General features: G+C 42.8%; 1 protein-coding gene across 3 annotated transcripts in view; it reads right to left on the minus strand.

The window, feature by feature from the left end:
- LOC121540695 (protein diaphanous homolog 2) overlaps positions 1-19,650 on the minus strand; it is a 677,119-nt gene that overhangs the window by 290,804 nt on the left and 366,665 nt on the right. For all 3 annotated transcript variants that reach the window (XM_041849734.2, XM_041849750.2, XM_041849742.2), the window contains exons 21-22: positions 13,164-13,265; positions 10,633-10,872 (exon numbers count right to left, since the gene is read on the minus strand). In XM_041849734.2, the coding sequence (XP_041705668.1) occupies positions 10,633-10,872; positions 13,164-13,265 (342 nt within the window). The remainder of the gene's footprint in view (positions 1-10,632; positions 10,873-13,163; positions 13,266-19,650) is intronic.

Below are 19,650 nucleotides of genomic sequence, written 5' to 3' on the forward strand. Positions count from 1 at the left end.
TACCTGGCTCTCTAGGTTTCTAATGGTCATAGAAGTTATTATGGTCTACCTGGCTCTCTGGGTTTCTAATGGTCATAGAAGTTATTATGGTCTACCTGGCTCTCTGGGTTTCTAATGGTCATATAAGTTATTATAGCTATCTGGGTTGCTAATGGTCATTGAAGTTATTATGGCTCTCTGGGTTTCAAATGGTCATTGAAGTTATTATGGCTCTCTGGGTTACTAATGGTCATAGAAGTTATAGTGGCTCTCTGGGTTTCTAATGGTCATAGAAGTTATTATGACTCTCTGGGTTTTGAATGGTCATAGAAGTGATTATGGCTCTCTGGGTTTCTAATGGTCATAGAAGTTATTATGGCTCTCTGAGTTTCTAATGGTCATAGAAGTTATTATGGCTCTCTGGGTTGCTAATAGTCATAGAAGTGAAAGAGAAAAAAGAAAAGTCACACACTGAGCCAGTGGTAATTTGACATCTTATAGGTCATTCTACATGGATGTAGGGAATGAAAATACTCCTGCTACATTAGTGAAATTATGTACTTCTGGAATGACTGCCACCCAATCTAGAGTGTGCTGATTATGATTCTTCTCTGGCTGGTCCACAGGTGTCCCTCACACAAACAAGATACCCTGGTTTGGCGTAGTGGGTGGTAATTAGCTTAGCAGATGCCTATTGTCCAATGATAAATCATGCTGTCAATCTATATTACTGTACCAGCATAGGACCTGGGCACAGTGGTATATGAGAATGACAAACAATCCACACACTGGGGCATGTTACAGGGGCAGCATGTAGTCCTATATTAAAACACAGCTGTGTATAAAATGGAGCAAAGCGCTGAGACCCCCTGCTGAGCTGTGGACGCACCAGTCTTTACAAAAGAAAAGAAAGGAGGATGCTGGCATAGTCCCACGTATAAGGAGTCTGGAGAGAAATACTGTGCCAGCCAAGTGTGTGTGTGTGTGTGTGTTTACATGTTTTCCTACTTTGTGTGTGTGTGTGATTATGTGTGTACCAATATTGCCACTTCATAAGAAATTTGTTCCATATTGATTCCCCACTGTGATTGCCATGCGGCTGGAACTGCATGTTGTGAGAGCTAATTAGCACTACCCACCTTTGCACGCCCATTCCAACTATATTCTCCCCATACAAACACCACAGTCAGCCATGCCTACGTAACACACTCACACACACACTCTCGCACACACGCACACTCACACACAAAATGTACGCAGAAACACTCACACAAACACACACAAGTGCATTCTCAAACACTCACACGTGCACACAAACACACACTTTCATTAGATGAGGACCAATCATCTGCTCACATAGGGTAATAATCACAATTTAATTGTATGCATTTAACATTTTAATTTGTTTATTGTTAGACCCCAAACTGTCATTACCACATGCAAAAGTGCTTATGCGCTCTTCTCATCTGCTAGCTCAGATCAGCAGTATTCTGTGGAAAAATACAGGAATCAGAGAGTAGTACATTTCATAAAACATTTTCAATGTCTGGGCCCATTGAATTATACAATTATACAAAATAACAGCACTCTGCATAATCAAACATCTGCCTCAGCACATAACACAGTGAATTAACACAGTCTGGTTATAGTTGACAGCTACATATGGTTATGCATCTGCTTGTCATGTACTGAAATAACAATAGCAGTGTAAGTACAAACTAAAGTTCCAAATGGTACCTGATTCCCACTGTAGGGCTGACCCACTATAGGGCTGACCCACTATAGGGCTGACCCACAGTAGGGCTGACCCACTATAGGGCTGACCCACTATAGGGCTGACCCACTGTAGGGCTGACCCACTATAGGGCTGACCCACTATAGGGCTGACCCACAGTAGGGCTGACCCACTATAGGGCTGACCCACTATAGGGCTGACCCACTATAGGGCTGACCCACTATAGGGCTGACCCACAGTAGGGCTGACCCACTATAGGGCTGACCCACTATAGGGCTGACCCACAGTAGGGCTGACCCACTATAGGGCTGACCCACAGTAGGGCTGACCCACTATAGGGCTGACCCACAGTAGGGCTGACCCAAACCATACTGTGCTCGCTCAGTAGTCTGAAAAGGGCACAATAATGAACAACTTCTCAGATAGCTCCCCTCACATTTCTGTGTTGTGAATATCTGCCATCTTGGATATTTTTCATAATTTCTGTTAATGATATAAAGAGGTGTCCAGGCTCTTTAACCTTGGGCCAACGCAGGGCTGGGGTGGAGGAGGAGGCTAGACAACTGATGCTTAAAGTTAGTGAGGGAGATAAGAGTCTCCAGCTTCAGATATTTTTGCAGTTCATTCCAGTCATTAGCAGCAGAGAACTGGAAGAAATGGCGGCCAAAGGAGGTCCTCTGTAGCTCAGCTGGTAGAGCACGGCGCTTGTAACGCCAAGGTAGTGGGTTCGATCCCCGGGACCACCCATACACAAAAATGTATGCACGCACGACTGTAAGTCGCTTTGGATAAAAGCGTCTGCTAAATGGCATATTATATTATATTATATATCTATTGAGTACAGTGCAGTTTGCTCCCTTTACGCGGGTGAAACCCTTTGGCTTCTGGTGATTAGGCAGTCATTAAGTTTATCTGACAGAACTGCAAGCTGATTACCACAGTGAGGTGAGGGCCATTGACATAATATGACTCTGCCAAGGCTAAGAGTGTAAAGGCGCCTCTTCAGGAATAACTACCACACACACACACTTATTTCATCTGCGGGAGACCAACAAATGAATCAGTTCTTCTAATGTGACTCACAAATATAGAACTAAAACAACACAGTATAAATCAATGTACCAGTATGATTCCTTTGAGGTTGGTACAGGTTGTGCTATGTATAACTGTGTCTTATTCACAGGTTGCACCTCCGTTACTCGGTCGCGTCATGCCATTGTTATGAACGTTCTCAAGCTGCCCTCTGCCGGCAGCGCAATAGTGGTGCCCTAGAGTGGTGATAAGCCCAGTCATTCTGGACGGAATCTAACTACTGTTTTGTCTAAATTACACTATAGTGCCTGGAAATACGATGACTTTGCTAAAGTAGTCAAATATTTAGTAGGAAACAACTTTGCCAGCATTATCATGTTTTCAAATTTACTTTAGACAGATGGCAATGTTATCATTAGCTAGCAAAGTTCGTCAAAAATAGCTATCAATGCTAATGTTAGCTAGATAGAATATGGTGGCCTCCCCTCAATCTTAGCTAACTAGTTAATGTTATACTGCTTCTAACGTAAATCTGGTGACATCAAAATGATGACAAAAACTTTTCCTACTAATTATTTGCCTCCTTGTGAATGTCATTGTATTTCCAAGCCACTGTAATGCACTTTTGATGAAATCTTAATCAGCGCTCATTGACGATGCATTGAGTAGAATGCTCAGTCGGGCATCAGTCCAAAATGAACGTTCAAAACAATATTGTGATGAAACATGCAACCCATGAATATATTAATCATTGCTTATTTCATTTTGATGATCCACCAATATAAATATAATTAATAGAATGGGCTTGGAAGCTCTAACCTTAGCAATTTGAATGGTAAACTCATGGGTATTTATTAATTAATTTTTATTTCACTTTTTTTTACCAGGTAAGCCAGTTAAGAACAAGTTCTCATTTACAACTGCGACCTGGCCAAGATAAAGCAAAGCAGTGCGAAAAAAAAAAAACAACAACACAGAGTTACACATGGGATAAAACAAAACATTCAGTCAATAACACAATAGAAAATATATATACAGTGTGTGCAAATGTAGTAAGTTATGGAGGTAAGGCAATAAATAGGCCATAGTGCAAAATAATTACAATTTAGTATTAACACTGGAATGATAGATGTGCAGAAGAAGATGTGCAAAGAGAGATAATGGGGATGTGCAAAATAAATAACAATATGGGGATGAGGTAGTTGGGTGGGCTAATTACATATGGGCTATGTACAGGTGCAGTGATCGGTAAGCTGCTCTGACAACTGATGCTTAAAGTTAGTGAGGGAGATAAGAGTCTCCAGCTTCAGATATTTTTGCAGTTCATTCCAGTCATTAGCAGCAGAGAACTGGAAGGAATGGCGGCCAAAGGAGGTGTTGGCTTTGGGGATGACCAGTGAGATATACCTGAGATATACCTAGGTATTTGTAGTTGTCCACATATTCTAAGTCAGACCCGCCGAGAGTAGTGATTCTAGTCGGGCAGGCGGGTGCAAGCAGTGTTCGATTGAAGAGCATGCATTTAGTTTTACTAGCGTTTAGGAGCAGTTGGAGACTATGGAAGGAGTGTTGTATGGCATTGAAGCTTGTTTGGAGGTTTGTTAGCACAGTGTCCAATGAAGGGCCAGATGTATACAAAATGGTGTCGTCTGCGTAGAGGTGGATCTGAGAGTCACCAGCAGCAAGAGCGACATCATTGATATACACAGAGAATAGAGTCGGCCCGAGAATTGAACCCTGTGGCACCCCCATAGAGACTGCCAGAGGTCCAGACAACAGGCCCTCTGATTTGACACATTGAACTCTATCTGAGAAGTAGTTGGTGAACCAGGCGAGGCAGTCATTTGAGAAACCAAAGCTATTTAGTCTGCCAATAAGAATGCGGTGATTGACAGAGTCGAAAGCCTTGGCCAGGTCGATGAAGACGGCTGCACAGTACTGTCTTTTATTGATCGCGGTTATAATATCGTTTAGGACCTTTAGCGTGGCTGAGGTGCACCCATGACCAGCTCGGAAACCAGATTGCATAGCGGAGGGGGGCAGAGCTGGTGGCCGGGGTAGGGGTATTCTCACAATGGCTGCCTGGTATTGTGAAACAATCATTTCTATGGTATTTTGAAATGTTCTATCAACTGATGCTGGATTGCCATGGAAATGTAGAATGTTCATTCAAATGATGCTAACTGATGTGGCTCATGCAATGGAATGCATGTTTTTTGTATTGTCAGTTTAGCTGACTCAACAAATCACAGCACATATTGAAGGATACAGTTCTTGCTTTTACTTCCTGGCCTGGGTGTAGGTTGAAGATAGAGAAGGTTAATACAACATAATAATTCCATGCAAAAGCTAAAATAAACACATTTATTGGACAAGTGCCATTGCGAAAATGACCGAAAGTGAATGTTAGCAGTACAAAAAATGTGCCATCAAAGTAGAAAATACACAATCATAGTGAATTTCAGCTAACTACAAAGCAAACACATAGCATAACTGTTTTACTTTCATTCTATTCATTTAAATGTTTTTCTAATGATCTACAGCCACTTTACTACTAGATGTCCCGACCACTGGTCACGTTTCCCATGCTAATCCTGTAGAATCAGCAACGACACTGGTCCAATGAAGGTGTTTATTTCTTAACTCTCTGCAATTATTATGTTGTCTTAACCAGTACATTGTTGACCTAGGCATGAGTACACACAAATGTCCACCCATGGATTTCTATTTCTATGGATCCAGCAATTTATATCAGTATCAAATCAAATCTCTCATTGATCTAATTTGCTTTGTGTTATGATGTTCCACTATTTTCTCCAGCAGAGACCCATCACATCTATCTCTCACCCTCAGGCCTTGTTTAGTCTCTCTCACCTCCACTTATACTGTCCCCCAGTGAGTGTAAAGGCACCTCTTCAGGATGAACTACCACACACACGCACACAGACCCATGCACACACACACACACACACACACACGAACACACAGACACAGATCCATGCACACACAAACACACACAAATTAGCATGCACGCACGTGCGCACACACACACACACACACACACACACACACACACACACACACACACACACACACACACACACACACACACACACACAAACACAAATGAACACACGCACACACACACACACCTTTCGACAACCCTAACCCCTGTTCCACTCTGCAAGCTTCAGAGGGTTCATGCAGGGATAACTTACACGGAGCAGTTACTTTTAAATGAGGCATCAAGACAATAACTTCACACCATGTGGTGATATGGATATGTTAAAACAGAGTCAAGTCTAGAGACGTGGATGACCATGACATGTCTTATTGCCTGCAGTGCTGGCAACATGAAGAACTAATGAAGCCAAGCTTATAAAGTACATTTTTACTTCCAACTACTTCCAGCTATGCAGGGTCTGCAAGTCATTTCCAGTATTCTATTACAGAACACCAAAGTCACATGGTGAAATTAGTCCTGCAATTAGGAATAGAATATACAGCGTCACAATACATTTAATTACTTATGATTCATGACAATGTATTTACGTGAATTTCACCATATAAAACAGATGGGCCAAATGTGCTTCTTCCTTGTGTTAGCCACATTCTATGTGAGGGGAGTTTGTTTAATGTTGGATATGGGAATTGGCCATGAGGTAACATTCCAACAAGCCCCTGACTAGTTAGTATCCTGCCATGAGGTAACATTCCATCAAGCCCCTGACTAGTTAGTATCCTGCCATGTACTCATTCTATATTGCAAGACATCGGCTGCCTGCATGATAATGGGCATCTGCCGAGATGTTGAAGGGAAATATATAAATAAATTATAAATAAATAAAGGAACAATTAACTAATAAAAGACAAAAGTGGCAATGGGAATATAGAAACCGCACGCCAACAGAAGGATTGTCAAACCCTGATTGCTCTATTTAACTTTCGCCAAAGGAGTTCTCCAGCCCGGCTCTCTTTGACAAAGTATGACAGCGCGGATCTTCGCCCGATGTAATTTGCTTATTCCTGGTTGAGTAGAGAAGGGGTGTGTGTGTATATGTGTGTGTGTGCGCGTGTATTTGCTTGTGTGTGTGTGCATGCTCATGTATGCAAGTGTGTGTGTGTGTGTGTGTGTGTGTGTGTGTGTGTGTGTGTGTGTGTGTGTGTGTGTGTGTGTGTGTGTGCCAGTGTGGGCGATCAGCGATGGCTCTGGGAATCATGGCAGTGGGGCTGAGTGGGCGTTGGCACTTTGGACCTTCTTGAGCACCGGTGGCAGCGAGCCTGGACTCCAGCGACAATCTCAGACCTCAACACACTGCCTAAGCCCGGGTTGGTTTTGGGAGAGTGACAAGCGAAAATGATTGAGCCCGCAGGCTACACCCCGGGCTATGGCTAGGTTTTTAGAGGTGGAGAGGGGATGGTGGATATAGTACAGTAGCCGTGTCCAAGAGCAACATCTGAATCATAGTTTATGTTGTGAGAAATGTCTGTCAATCCAAAATATTGTTCTAAATTATAGGGACATCTTCTGTCAGTCTTCTGTCAAATTATGTGAATTGGAACACAATGCTAAATAAAATAAGAGGAATTACTTTTTTTCCTCGAGGTAAAAAAAAATAACCAAATCTGGTATAAAGAGAGCGGACAGATGGTAATGGATGAATATCATTCTTCACTTCTCAGAATTCCGAGATGAGAATGTCTAAAACATTACAGGAGGAAGTACTATTTGGATCTCAAGAGATTACTGTTCTCATTGTACTGGTAAACAACAGAGATTACTGTTCTCATTGTACTGGTAAACAACAGAAATTATTGCTCTCATTGTACTGGTAAACAACAGAAATTATTGCTCTCATTGTACTGGTAAACAACAGAAGGTCAAATAAACTAAATGTAAACAAAACCAGAATGTTCATTTCTATTCAGTGCCCTTAATAAACCCTTGATGTTAAAATACAGAGGACTCTCCTCATAATTAAACCATCATGATATATCAGCCATGGTTGTTCAGAGAGCACCCTCCCACTAACTCCTCTCTATAGCCCGTATATTAAGATGAATGATGTATATGCTGGGTCCCCAAAGGGTGAGAGAAGAATCCCACTTTAATTAACTTAATGTCTAATTTAAAGCCCCTTTTTTGCTTACGGCTTTGAAAGCCGCTCCGACCGAACGGTAAGGCTTCTCCCTGCAAATTTTTTTCTCACTTTATTTGACGTTGCTGTAATCTCTGTGTGCATTCCACTGAGTCTACCTTTCCTGAAATATGTCAAATCTCTTCCACAGACTTGCTTTTTGTGAGAAGTCGATGACAAGGAGCCAAGGAGCCAAGGATCCAAGGCAGTGCAGGCTAAAGTTGTATGCTTATTTTTGGTCTTCATTCTATTCTTTATTTTTCTCGACAAGATTAAAATGAACTGATGCCTAAAACATCCTGGATGTCCTTAGTGTCCCAAGCAAGAAGATGACCAGGTTTAGGAAGCAACATCATTTCCATTGATAAAAATGACAGCCCTTCACTTCAAGGACTGACTATCAAAGAAACAGGAAGAAAGTTATTCTCCATTGATATGACTTTTATGAAAACACATAGAACTGTGCTATCATCTCGTCGTGAATGGCGGTTATGATAATAGCCGTCGCCTTTAACGTTTCTCCTGCTATCACCTTTGGAAGCTTCCAGATGTTTTACGAGCGGTAATTTTCGATAATGTTCCTTTTGACAACGACACAAGTTCATTATAGGACAGGGGACGGACAGGGGACGTGACCTTTCAGTTTAAAATAAAATGTTCAAATGACTTTTCAAAGTGACAGCCTGTTTTGATTAACTTAAGCTGAAGGAAAAACCCTGTCTACAGTTACTTAAAATGGGAGACCATTTTTCTTTTAGCTCAGTAAGTCAGTGACAAAACACAACAGAAACACACTGTTCAACGATTACGAGTAATTACACGACAGCTGTTTCTAACTTTGTCATCAATATGTTTCAATAACAAAACATAACAAAACAAGTGTGTCCATTGTCTCACAACTTCCTTTCGAAGACAGGCTGGATTCTCCATCTTCAGAAGATGTTCTCTACACATAAATCACTGTTGCGTGTAACTGATACCCTGCCGTCTGAAAAAACGAGAGTAATACACACGATCCCTTCATTCATCAAACAAATCATTCACGTTGTGAGGGGGGAAGTGCATAGTAGAGTGCATCCAGTATAATAATGGTTTGTGTTAACCTTCTCCTCACCCCACATACTGACTCAAATAACCAACCTTTATCACTGTCCTTTGTAAAAACCAAAGCCAATATCCAGGTTGCTGCACTGGCTCCAGCATAGGCCCCTGGGGGACTCCATGTCTGTGTCCCTCTACCTTGGCAGCAACAGAAAGGATAGTCTTGGGGGGGGGGTGACAGGGTCAGCTCTCGCCCTTCCCCTGCACAACCTCCTTGATGAGCCCATTAGGTAGCAGGGACCCACCACTCAGGGAAGGATTTAGTTGATTGACCTGAGTTGAGAATGTGGACATTTTCTTCCCTGTCCATCAATAATGGGCCAATCAGCCTCCTGGGGTTAGGGCCGGTCTCATCACACCAGACACTTCACTCTGATTCGGACCCGGCCTGCAGGGAGACCAATGTGAGGTTGGGGCTGCATTACCAAATGGCACCCTATCTCCTATACAGTGCACTACTTTTGACCAGGGCCCATAGGGCTTTGATCAAAAGTAGTGGACTATGTAGGAATTAGTGTGTCATTTGAGATACAGACTGGGTTTTCAATGCTAACAATCACATGTACTGCATCGTGCCACTCTTTATGGGCCCGCTAGTTGTATTATTAGTACAGGCTATGATTATCAGCCTCCACAAAAATACATGTTTGATCAGAAGCATGTGACGGACTGATTAAAATGGTTATAAAACTAGTTTTGTAATTATGGATGTCAACCATTTCAAATCAAATGAATGTTTAGTACAATGTCCCATGAATCACTTATTTCATAAATCCATAATTTATAATTCATTAAGTTTAACTTGGTCCTATGATTGATGTGTGTGTGCGGTACAAAACAAATGTACATGCCATAAGTTTATGAGTCTTCCGCAACTGTTGCAATGCTATACTGGATGTCTTTAATTAAAACAAACACTGATTAAATATCACATCTGAGAATGGATGGAGGAGATCACTTCTGAATTACTTTCTGTGTCAAAGTCTGTTTCTCTATCTAAGGATAACTTCTGTCTTGTGCCTCCCAAGTGGCGCAGCGGTCTAAGGCACTGCATCGCAGTTCTAGAGACGTCACTACAGACCCGGGTTCGATCCCAGGCTGTGTCGCAGCCGGCTGCGACTGGGAGACCCATGAGGCAGCGCACAATTGGCCCAGTGTCGTCAGGGTTAGGGGAGGGTTTAGCCGGCTGGGGTGTCCTTGTCCCATCGCGCTCAAGCGACTCCTTGTGGCGGGCCGGGCGCATGCACACTGACTTCTGTCGCCAGCTGTACAGTGTTTCCTCCGACACATTGGTGCGGCTGGCTTCCGGGTTAAGCAAGCAGTGTGTCAAGAAGCAGTGTGGCTTGGCAGGGTTGTGTTTCGGAGGACGCATGGCTCTTGACCTTCGCCTCTCTCGAGTCCGTACGGGAGTTGCAGCGATGGGACAAGACTGTAACTACCAATTGGATATTACGAAAAAGGCTTAAAAAAACACTTCTGTCCTGCAAGGACACACCACAAAACAAGTGTCTGATGATGGTATGCTCTCTACTCTATCATCAATGTGTGAGAGAGAGAGAGAGAGCAGTCAGAGAGAGAGAGTGAGAATGAGACAGAGAAGTTGAAAGTCTGAAAGTGGCGAACTCATACAGTCCTTGCAGTACCTACCTTGCAGAGGAAGCTGATGTTGAAGCCAAAGGTCTGGGCGTTCCGGGAGCCAGCGTTCATGTAGTTGCCCACCAGCAGCACCATCTCCAGCAGCTTGCTGAAGCTGTCGCTCTTCTTCACCTCCTCGCAGGCGAACGTCACATTCATGATGTCCGGACGGATGTTGTTCACCTGCTCCTCGAAGGTCAGCTTGAAAAGGATTCCGTTGAGGCGCGAGCGCAGCAGCTTCACAGAGCTCATCTAGAGGACAAACATGACAATATTTTGTTATGTATAGTTTAGGAAGCCTACGTAGGGTTCATGAAGGCTCTATGATGTCCTGATTAAGTCTTTATAAGTTATATGTTGTTTAATGTGTGGCCAATGTGGCCTTGTAGAGCTCTAATGCAAATGTATATAAAATATTTCACTCATTGAAATATCTGTTGACTGTCTTTCTTGACTAGACAGAAGTCCCTTCATCAACTATGGTATGAATGATGTCTGATAACATCAAGCAGTGATGGGCCACTGAACAATATCTAGGCCCAAACAAGACCAGACAGATTCCCTCCATCTCCCAGCAGCACTTTCATTTGGAAAAAGAGAAATCATCGGCCATGAAACATATTTGCCGGTAAATAATATAACTGCAATCAATACTTTTTATTCCGTGCCTGTAATTTGAAAATATAAGATATGAGTAAAACTATCAACGCAACATGTAAAGTGTTGGTCCCATGTGAGCTGAAATAAAAAATCCCAGAAATGTTCCATACGCACAAAAGGCTGAGGAGTATTTATGTCTGTAATAAAGCCCTTTTGTGTGGAAAAACTAATTCGGATTGGCTGGGCCTGGCTGCCAAGTAGGTGGGCCTATGCCCTACCAGGCCCAACCATGGCTGCACCCCTGCCCAGTCATGTGAAATTCATAGATTAGGGCCTAATTAATTTATTTCAATTGACTGACAGTTTTTCCCAGACCTGGTCCTGATGTTTCATTACAGCTCAAATGTATTCATGTTTATGAGGAAGTTGTCAAACCAAAGTCATTGTCCTCCTACCCTTGATTTGATTTCTCTGTATATTATGAGAGGGAAATCACAATAAAGAGGTGACGGCTCTAGCGGGAGTGACGGTTGAAAGTGACTTATTTCCCTCAGGAGCCCCTGTGTGTCTTGGTGGTCTTGATGAGGTACCTTCACCAGCAGGAACGGTATATTACCACGGTAGCTCTACGCTAGATATCACAGGGGAACTTGCTTCATTACATCCTCAAAGAGTCACAGGTACAGAAACACCACCCAGTTTTACTGAATGTGTGCAAACTGATTTGCAGGTCTACCCCAATTTAACATTATCATATTATTCTTAACCCATTAGGTTAACTGAGAATACTCAGTACGCTTGAGGCAACCATACTAAATCACTTATAGTGGCTTGGAGTGTAACACTGAGCTGTCCTGACTTCACTATGAAGTAGAGTGCACTAACTTTATTACAGAGAACCCAAATACGAGGCTATGATTCTATCACTAGGCAATATTGACGGTTTATGCCAGAATATGTCATTTGTTTTCGGCCTGGAATGACACTGTGACTTTCACAACACAAGGACACATAATTAAGCTACTATATTGAAATCAAGTGTCACACTTTACTATTTATCAAAATCACGGCTTCTGTCAGTCAAAGAGCAGGCTACCATATTGGTCTTTTAGATATTGAATAGGTCTGATACTACAGAAAGCCTCAAGTCTGTCTTTTTCTATTTGCCAATTTATTTCTCAATGGTACTATTATTTTTTTCCTGGTCCCCTCCCTACTGTCTCAGCCCTACACTAAACTCCCCAATGAAGAGTTAGACATATCATGGTGTGTGAAGTAGCAAGAAAAGAAAAGGTGAGGGTCTGCTGTGTGACATAAAGAGAAAGGGAACAGAATTGAAAGAGAGGAAAGGGGAGTGTTATGAGAGTAGGTAGTGGGTGATGCACTGGAATAAGAGGGAAGGAGAGAGGGAGTGAGAGAGAGAGAGGGGGGTGAGAGAGATAGATAGAGAGGGGGAGAGAAGGGGGGAGAGAGAGATAGATAGATATATAGAGAGGGGGAGAGATAGGGGAGAGATATAGAGAGAGGGAGAGAGAGAGAGAGAGAGAGAGAGAGAGAGAGAGAGAGAGAGAGAGAAGGGGGGAGAGAGAGATAGATAGATATATAGAGAGGGGGAGAGATAGGAGAGAGATATATATATATATATATATATATAGAGAGAGAGAGAGAGAGAGAGAGAGAGAGAGGGGGGAGAGAGAGATAAATAGAGAGGGGGAGAGATATGGGGGAGAGAGATAGAGAGGGAGAGAGAGAGAGGGATCTATCCTAATCAATAACCAATTGAAATACATTTCCTCTGTAGGTATGTAGGTAAGTGTGTGGAAATGTGAGAGTCTAAGTCTGGAAAGGTGTTTGTGTGTGTGTGTGTGTGTGTGTGTGTGTGTGTGTGTGTGTGTGTGTGTGTGTGTGTGTGTGTATGACGGAGTATAGTAAGGCCTACTCACCACAATGCCAAACTGTTCAGGCTCGCATAGCTCCTCGTACTCGTTCTTCAGTTCTGCCAGAGCGCTCAGCTCCTTCTGCTCGGGTAGGTTCTTTATCAGGTTCTGTAAACACACACAGAGACTAATTTTAATGCTTTATTTGAATCCAAAAATCACATTACAGTCTAGAAGGAATTAAATATTTTAAAGGTCACAGATTCATGGACAACTATACATAGATGAGAGAATACTCAGGAACCTCCCCACAGCACGAAGCTAGAATCAAGACCCAGCACTAGGAACCTCCACATAGCGCCAAGCTAGAATCAAGACCCAGCACTAGGAACCTCCACATAGCACTAAGCTAGAATCAAGACCCAGCACTAGGAACCTCCACACAACACCAAGCTAGAATCAAGACCCAGCACTAGGAACCTCTACATAGCACCACGCTAGAATCAAGACCCCACACTAGGAACCTCCACATAGCACTAAGCTAGAATCAAGACCCAGCACTAGGAACCTCCACACAGCACCAAGCTAGAATCAAGACCCAGCACTAGGAACCTTCACACAGCACCAAGCTAGAATCAAGACCCCACACTAGGAACCTCCACACAGCACCAAGCTAGAATCAAGACCCAGCACTAGGAACCTCCACACAGCACCAAGCTAGAATCAAGACCCAGCACTAGGAACCTCCCCACAGCACCAAGCTAGAATCAAGACCAAGCACTAGGAACCTCCACATAGCACCAAGCTAGAATCAAGACCCAGCACTAGGAACCTTCACACAGCACCAAGCTAGAATCAAGACCCCACACTAGGAACCTTCACACAGCACCAAGCTAGAATCAAGACCTAGCACTAGGAACCTCCCCACAGCACCAAGCTAGAATCAAGACCAGGCACTAGGAGCCTCTGGTGTTCAATATAACTATTAATTGACATGCACTGATCCAGTAGAGAAGGTTCAACTCCAATATCCTTTTATACAGCACCTAACATCATTATAGGAAGGTTCCATACAAACACCAGTACAGTACATCAGAGTGTGGATGGTTATGAGGTATTTTTGCACACATTCAGTACATTTAGGATAAGCGTCACCACAGGGATCTGACATGGTTCAGACAAACATTGCATATCTCCTCCGGTACATTTATCTTTACATTAGCACACTAACCATTTCTATGGGAATACAGAGGTGACGCGGCAGGTAGGAGGATGTGTAGGAAAAGGTCAGCTCTCGCTGCTGGATGCATTTATTTTCCTCAGCGGGAACAACTTAAGTAAGAGCTCCGGCGAACCACAGTTCAAACACACAATAACACCGGCCATTAATGGAGACTTGCATTCTGACATTGTCAGTTTGCATCAGTTTACTTGGAAATCATGGCAATTTACCATTCATAAATATGATTAACCTAGTAACTTCAGTTATTACATAGAATTTTGACTTTCAGAAAGCCGAAGTCAAGCTTTACAATTATCATACAGGTCCAAACAGTGAAGAAGAGGAGGATGAGGTAGAGGAGGAGAAAGAGGAGGAGGAGGAATAGGAAGAGGAGAAAGAGGAGGAGGATGAAGAGGAGGAGGAGTAAGAGGAGGAGAAGGAAGAGGATGAGAAAGAGGAGGAAGATGAGGAGAAGGAGGAAGATGATGAGGAGGAGGAGGAGGATGAAGAGGAGGAGAAAGAGGAGGAGAGAGGAGGAAAAAGAGGAGGAGGAGGAGGAAGAGGAGGGGGAGAAAGAGGATTAGGAGAAAGAGGAGGAAGAGGGGGAGGAGGAAGAGGAGGAAAAGGAGGAGAAAGAGGAGGAGGAGGAAGAGGATAAATAGGAAGATGAGGAAGAGGAGGAAGAGGAGGATGAAGAAGAGGAGGAAGAGGAGGAGTAGGAGGAGAGGTGCCCTTTCTCTGGTCTTCTGGTAGCTTCCTCCCTCATTAGCTCCCCTAATTTAGACAGCAGGAGCAGGCTGGCACTCTGTCACGACCAGGCCAGGACACACACACATAGAGACAGAGGCACGCACACACAAACACACACACACACACACACACACACACACACACACACATACACTGACCACTGCCCTGGAACGGAGCAGCCATGAGCCATCACCGGCCAGAGTCTACTGTCCACTAATGATGACATATCTCCCCTTCCCCCGTGGATTCAAAAGTCTAGAAACCAACCAAGTTGGAAAGAAATGCTGTGGGGTTTGTCAGTTCTAGTGTGGGCTGCAACAGTTCTATGAAATGTGTGTTGCTTCTATATTAGCCGGTGAATGTTCTCCCAATTAGAGCAAACAAGTGTGTCCCAGTTATGTAGCCTCATTATATTTCAATAATGAAGAATGTTGATCATAGTGGACACCAATTGGGAACGAGCACATAGAATGGGATGTGAGACATGACATTCCCCCAAATAATTGTATGGTAAGGTGTCCTAATGAGGGGGCTTACAATGGTGTCAATGTAATTCCAAAGATCTCACTAACAGTATGTGTTTTCTTTCTTTAATTGTTCCGGGGTTGGGGTGCATTATAAACACCTAGGTTGAGTCCCAAACGGCCCTATAGGTCCTGGTCAAAAGTAGTGCACTATATAGGGAATAGGGTACCATTTGGGACTAATTTCCACCCTAAAATAGAGACAGCTAATTATTCACTCTTGACCTTTCAGGCAGAAACCTTTAGTGATACTCTAACTCTATTGAGTTGTGCTCATCTCCATGGTGAAGCTGTTGATCACTACTTCCTCACTGCTTATTAGACATTACAGAAGTCAATTATTGTATTTTAGGAAAATGCCATTTTTGATAGAAGATAATTATTTAAACAATAATTTGGATAACCGATGCCAACCACTTCGCAGCAAAAAAGAAAGTAAATGCATGCTCAAACTTGGTCACAGTTTATGACCCACTTCTTATTGTGCAAAACACGTTTGAATATTAACCCAGTTATTTCGAAAGTGCAAACCAGAAAAGAACCCGTTCAAGAATGCTAAAAAATGCTTCAACCCAATTCAAAAGAAGATTACGGAAACATTTATCGACGTGTGTAGTGGAAATAAATGAATTCTGGAAATTCAAACTGCCACCCGACTTTATTGTCTTCCCATGATAAATTAAATAACTGGTTTGGAGAGCTTCGCGAGCCTCGCAGAAATACGACACACAATCGTGCAGAAAAGATCCACCGCCACGTAAAGAGGGATTATGCCGGCAAAAGTGAATTTCTATTTCCTTTTCTTCTCCCTTCTGAGTCTGAGGAACATCACCCTGGCAGTTGGGCTGAAGAACAAAGCCCTCCTCAACAATGTATCATTGATTCAGAAGTAAATGCAATAACACAGCAGCAAAACTATTCAGCCACGGCAGTCATCATCGCTAATGCTCCCAGAATCTTATTATTGGTGTTGCTTTGCTCTGCACAGCTCTTTGAGAAGAGACAAACAATTAGAGTGTGTTGTGGCCTTGTCTGCGACCATTTCCACTGGTGTCTCCAAGACTTTCTTCACACCACTGAAGCTGCTAGGTTGAGGTAAAGAGTTTGAGATGGAGATGTAATTCTCAGTGTGATTGTTATTTCATTTGTCTGTCATCTAGTTAATTATCAGCAGCCCCCATAGAGGGTAATTGACACAAAGGTGTCGCCATATGTGTAGTTCTGTCAGAGCCGGTGCTGAATGAGGCTATGCCAGACTCTTCACGGCAGGCCTCCAGACAGACACACAGACAGACACACTCGGCATCTGGGAAAGATTATTGGAGGGCTGTTACAGTCACCAAACGCTCATTTGGGCTCCTGGAGACTGGTGGAATCACTAATGACGTCAAGATAGACAGAGCAACAAATAGTGTGTAACTTTTTTGTATTGCGCAATGGGCGTTGAATGAGCATGGAAACTAATGGTCTTTCTGTTGAGTAGGAATACAATACTGTATTGTATAAGACAGTAACAACTGTGAAGAAACCGGCTCCCAGCATTGATACTCCAATTAAAGAACAAATAGAAGTGATATTGCGGAATAAAGCTTTAATATGATGGCACATCTTGTTTCTGTCAGTCATCTATCAGGTGTTTCTTTAGAGCGTACAAAGCATACAGGTGGACGTTGACACAGTGTGACATGTCACTAGTAATCACTTTTCTGATTGGAAGAATAAGTAGACCCACATGGACCAATTTCTCTCCACTTCCTATGGCCCACTGTTCCCTTCCTATGGCCTCCACTGTTCCCTACCTATGGCCTCCACTGTTCCCTTCCTATGGCCTCCACTTTTCCCTTCCTATGGCCTCCACCGTTCCCTTCCTATGGCCTCCACTGTTCCCTTCCTATGGCTCACTGTTCCCTTCCTATGGCCTCCACTGTTCCCTTCCTATGGCCTCCACTGTTCCCTTCCTATGGCCTCCACCGTTCCCTTCCTATGGCCTCCACCGTTCCCTTCCTATGGCCTCCACTGTTCCCTACCTATGGCCTCCACTGTTCCCTTCATATGGCCTCCACTGTTCCCTTTCTATTGGCTCCACTGTTCCCTTCCTATGACCTCCACTGTTCACTTCCTATGACCTCCACTGTTCACTTCCTATGGCCTCCACTGTTCACTTCCTATGGCCTCCACTGTTCCCTTTCTATGGCCTCCACTGTTCCCTTCCTATGGCCTCCACTGTTCCTATTATATGGCCTCCACTGTTCCCTTTCTATAATAATAAACTTTTCCTGTTGCGGGCTCCTGTGATTCTCTCTTCAGGTAGTGAATATTCCCAATAGTGAAGGTGAAGAGAAGGGAAAATCAACACATCTCAAATGATAGTCACAGGGACAGCACAATCAATACAAATGTTCTCCAAGCAATAAAGTCTTTATTAAAGTCAAACGATTCAGTGGGAATCTCAACAGATGTATACAGTGAGTAAGAACTCTCTGTTTTCCTCTACCCATCCCGCGGGAGACTGACACAAAAGAAATTGAGATTTTTTCCCTCCAATTCAAAGACAGCAAGATGCTGTTTTTCGATCTGTTTGACAGATGCAATTTTCTCATTTTAATAGATTTCTTTGCCCACATTTTGGGGAAGCGTCAGAGCATGTGGCTTTTCTCCCTGCATTGTGATAAACAGCAACGTTGGACTGCCGTCTTACCACTGTGGTACCACAGTGGGTCGCAGTAAACGGCTGAAAGGCCTCTGTTAGAGTTTGATACTGAAGAGCAGTCAAACATGAGCCCTTCTGAAGAGGTATCCACATCCCTTTTCATTTCAATCATGAGTTTAGTCAATTGTATATATATTTTTTTACTGAGTTTCAGAGTTTCAATGCTTTAAAGGTGGAAAAGTGATGGTTTAATGCAGTTTTAGGGGAGTGAATTGCAGGTAACTTTCAAAACAGATTATGGAAGAATAATGGAATGAGATGACTCTCCCTATGTGTCTTGTCTATCCAGCATGCAAATGAGTTGCTGCCAAAACGTGTAAAAAATGACTAAGACCTGTTTGAACATACCATAAATTGACAAAAAACATAAACAACCCATTATTTAAAAAAAATAATCAGGAGGCACGTCATGACAGATTTAGTATGCCTATTACAAACGGAGTCACTTCAGATGCCTTTCACGTCAAATCCTAATAGACCATTTTAATGACAGTAAACTATTTTTCTCATTAGTGAGGAATTAACTCAGTGTGCACAGTGTCCTCATTCCATTTCATCTGTCTGTCTTCTGACTAAATAATAAAACACTTAACATGTAAATAAAGGTGCACTTTCTCCTCAATCAACACTAAGAAAGTATATCAATTAGTAGAAACAGGTGGTAGAAAGTCCATGGTCATGGATTCAGATAGTTCCTATAAAAATGTATATATTTTTTTCTGTATTTGTAGAGCTGATTTTGTCAGTCTGCCAAATTGTCAATCCAAAGTTAACATCCGCACCAACAGAAGGCATACTTTCTTCATTCATTCTGTGTTATTCTTTATTTTACATGCAAAGATTTTGACAAGTTGGCATTTGGCTAATCTAATCTAAAGTAGATCACTCAGACATAATCCAAACAGGATCTTTACTCCAAAACCAACTAACACCTCAGATTCTCACGGAGGGTTGCTATACAGAGACCAAGGGTGACAGATTCCAAAACCACATTAAACTAAATGTGAAATGAAGAAAAACATGGATTAATTTTGGAGCGGTGAGGGATGAAGATGGTAAAGCTGGAATGACTTGGCGTGACATTACATTTGTCTTTTCAAAAGAAATGTTGAGGATTCTGAAGTGTGTGCACACCTCAACAGTTCCATTAAGAACGGTGTTTGTGAAGAGGGATTAGGGGAAGTTAACAAGAGGAATGGAGGAATCTAATAGACATTACCACTGCACTGTACAGCAACTCTCTGAGCAGGTGGATATACTGTACAACTCTATAGGATACTGTGTGTGTGTGTGTGTGTGTGTGTGTGTGTGTGTGTGTGTGTGCGTGCAAACAAGTGTGTGTGTGTG

This window comes from Coregonus clupeaformis, chromosome 3 (genome assembly GCF_020615455.1).
Source record: "Coregonus clupeaformis isolate EN_2021a chromosome 3, ASM2061545v1, whole genome shotgun sequence".
NCBI classification, from domain to species: Eukaryota; Metazoa; Chordata; class Actinopteri; order Salmoniformes; family Salmonidae; genus Coregonus; species Coregonus clupeaformis.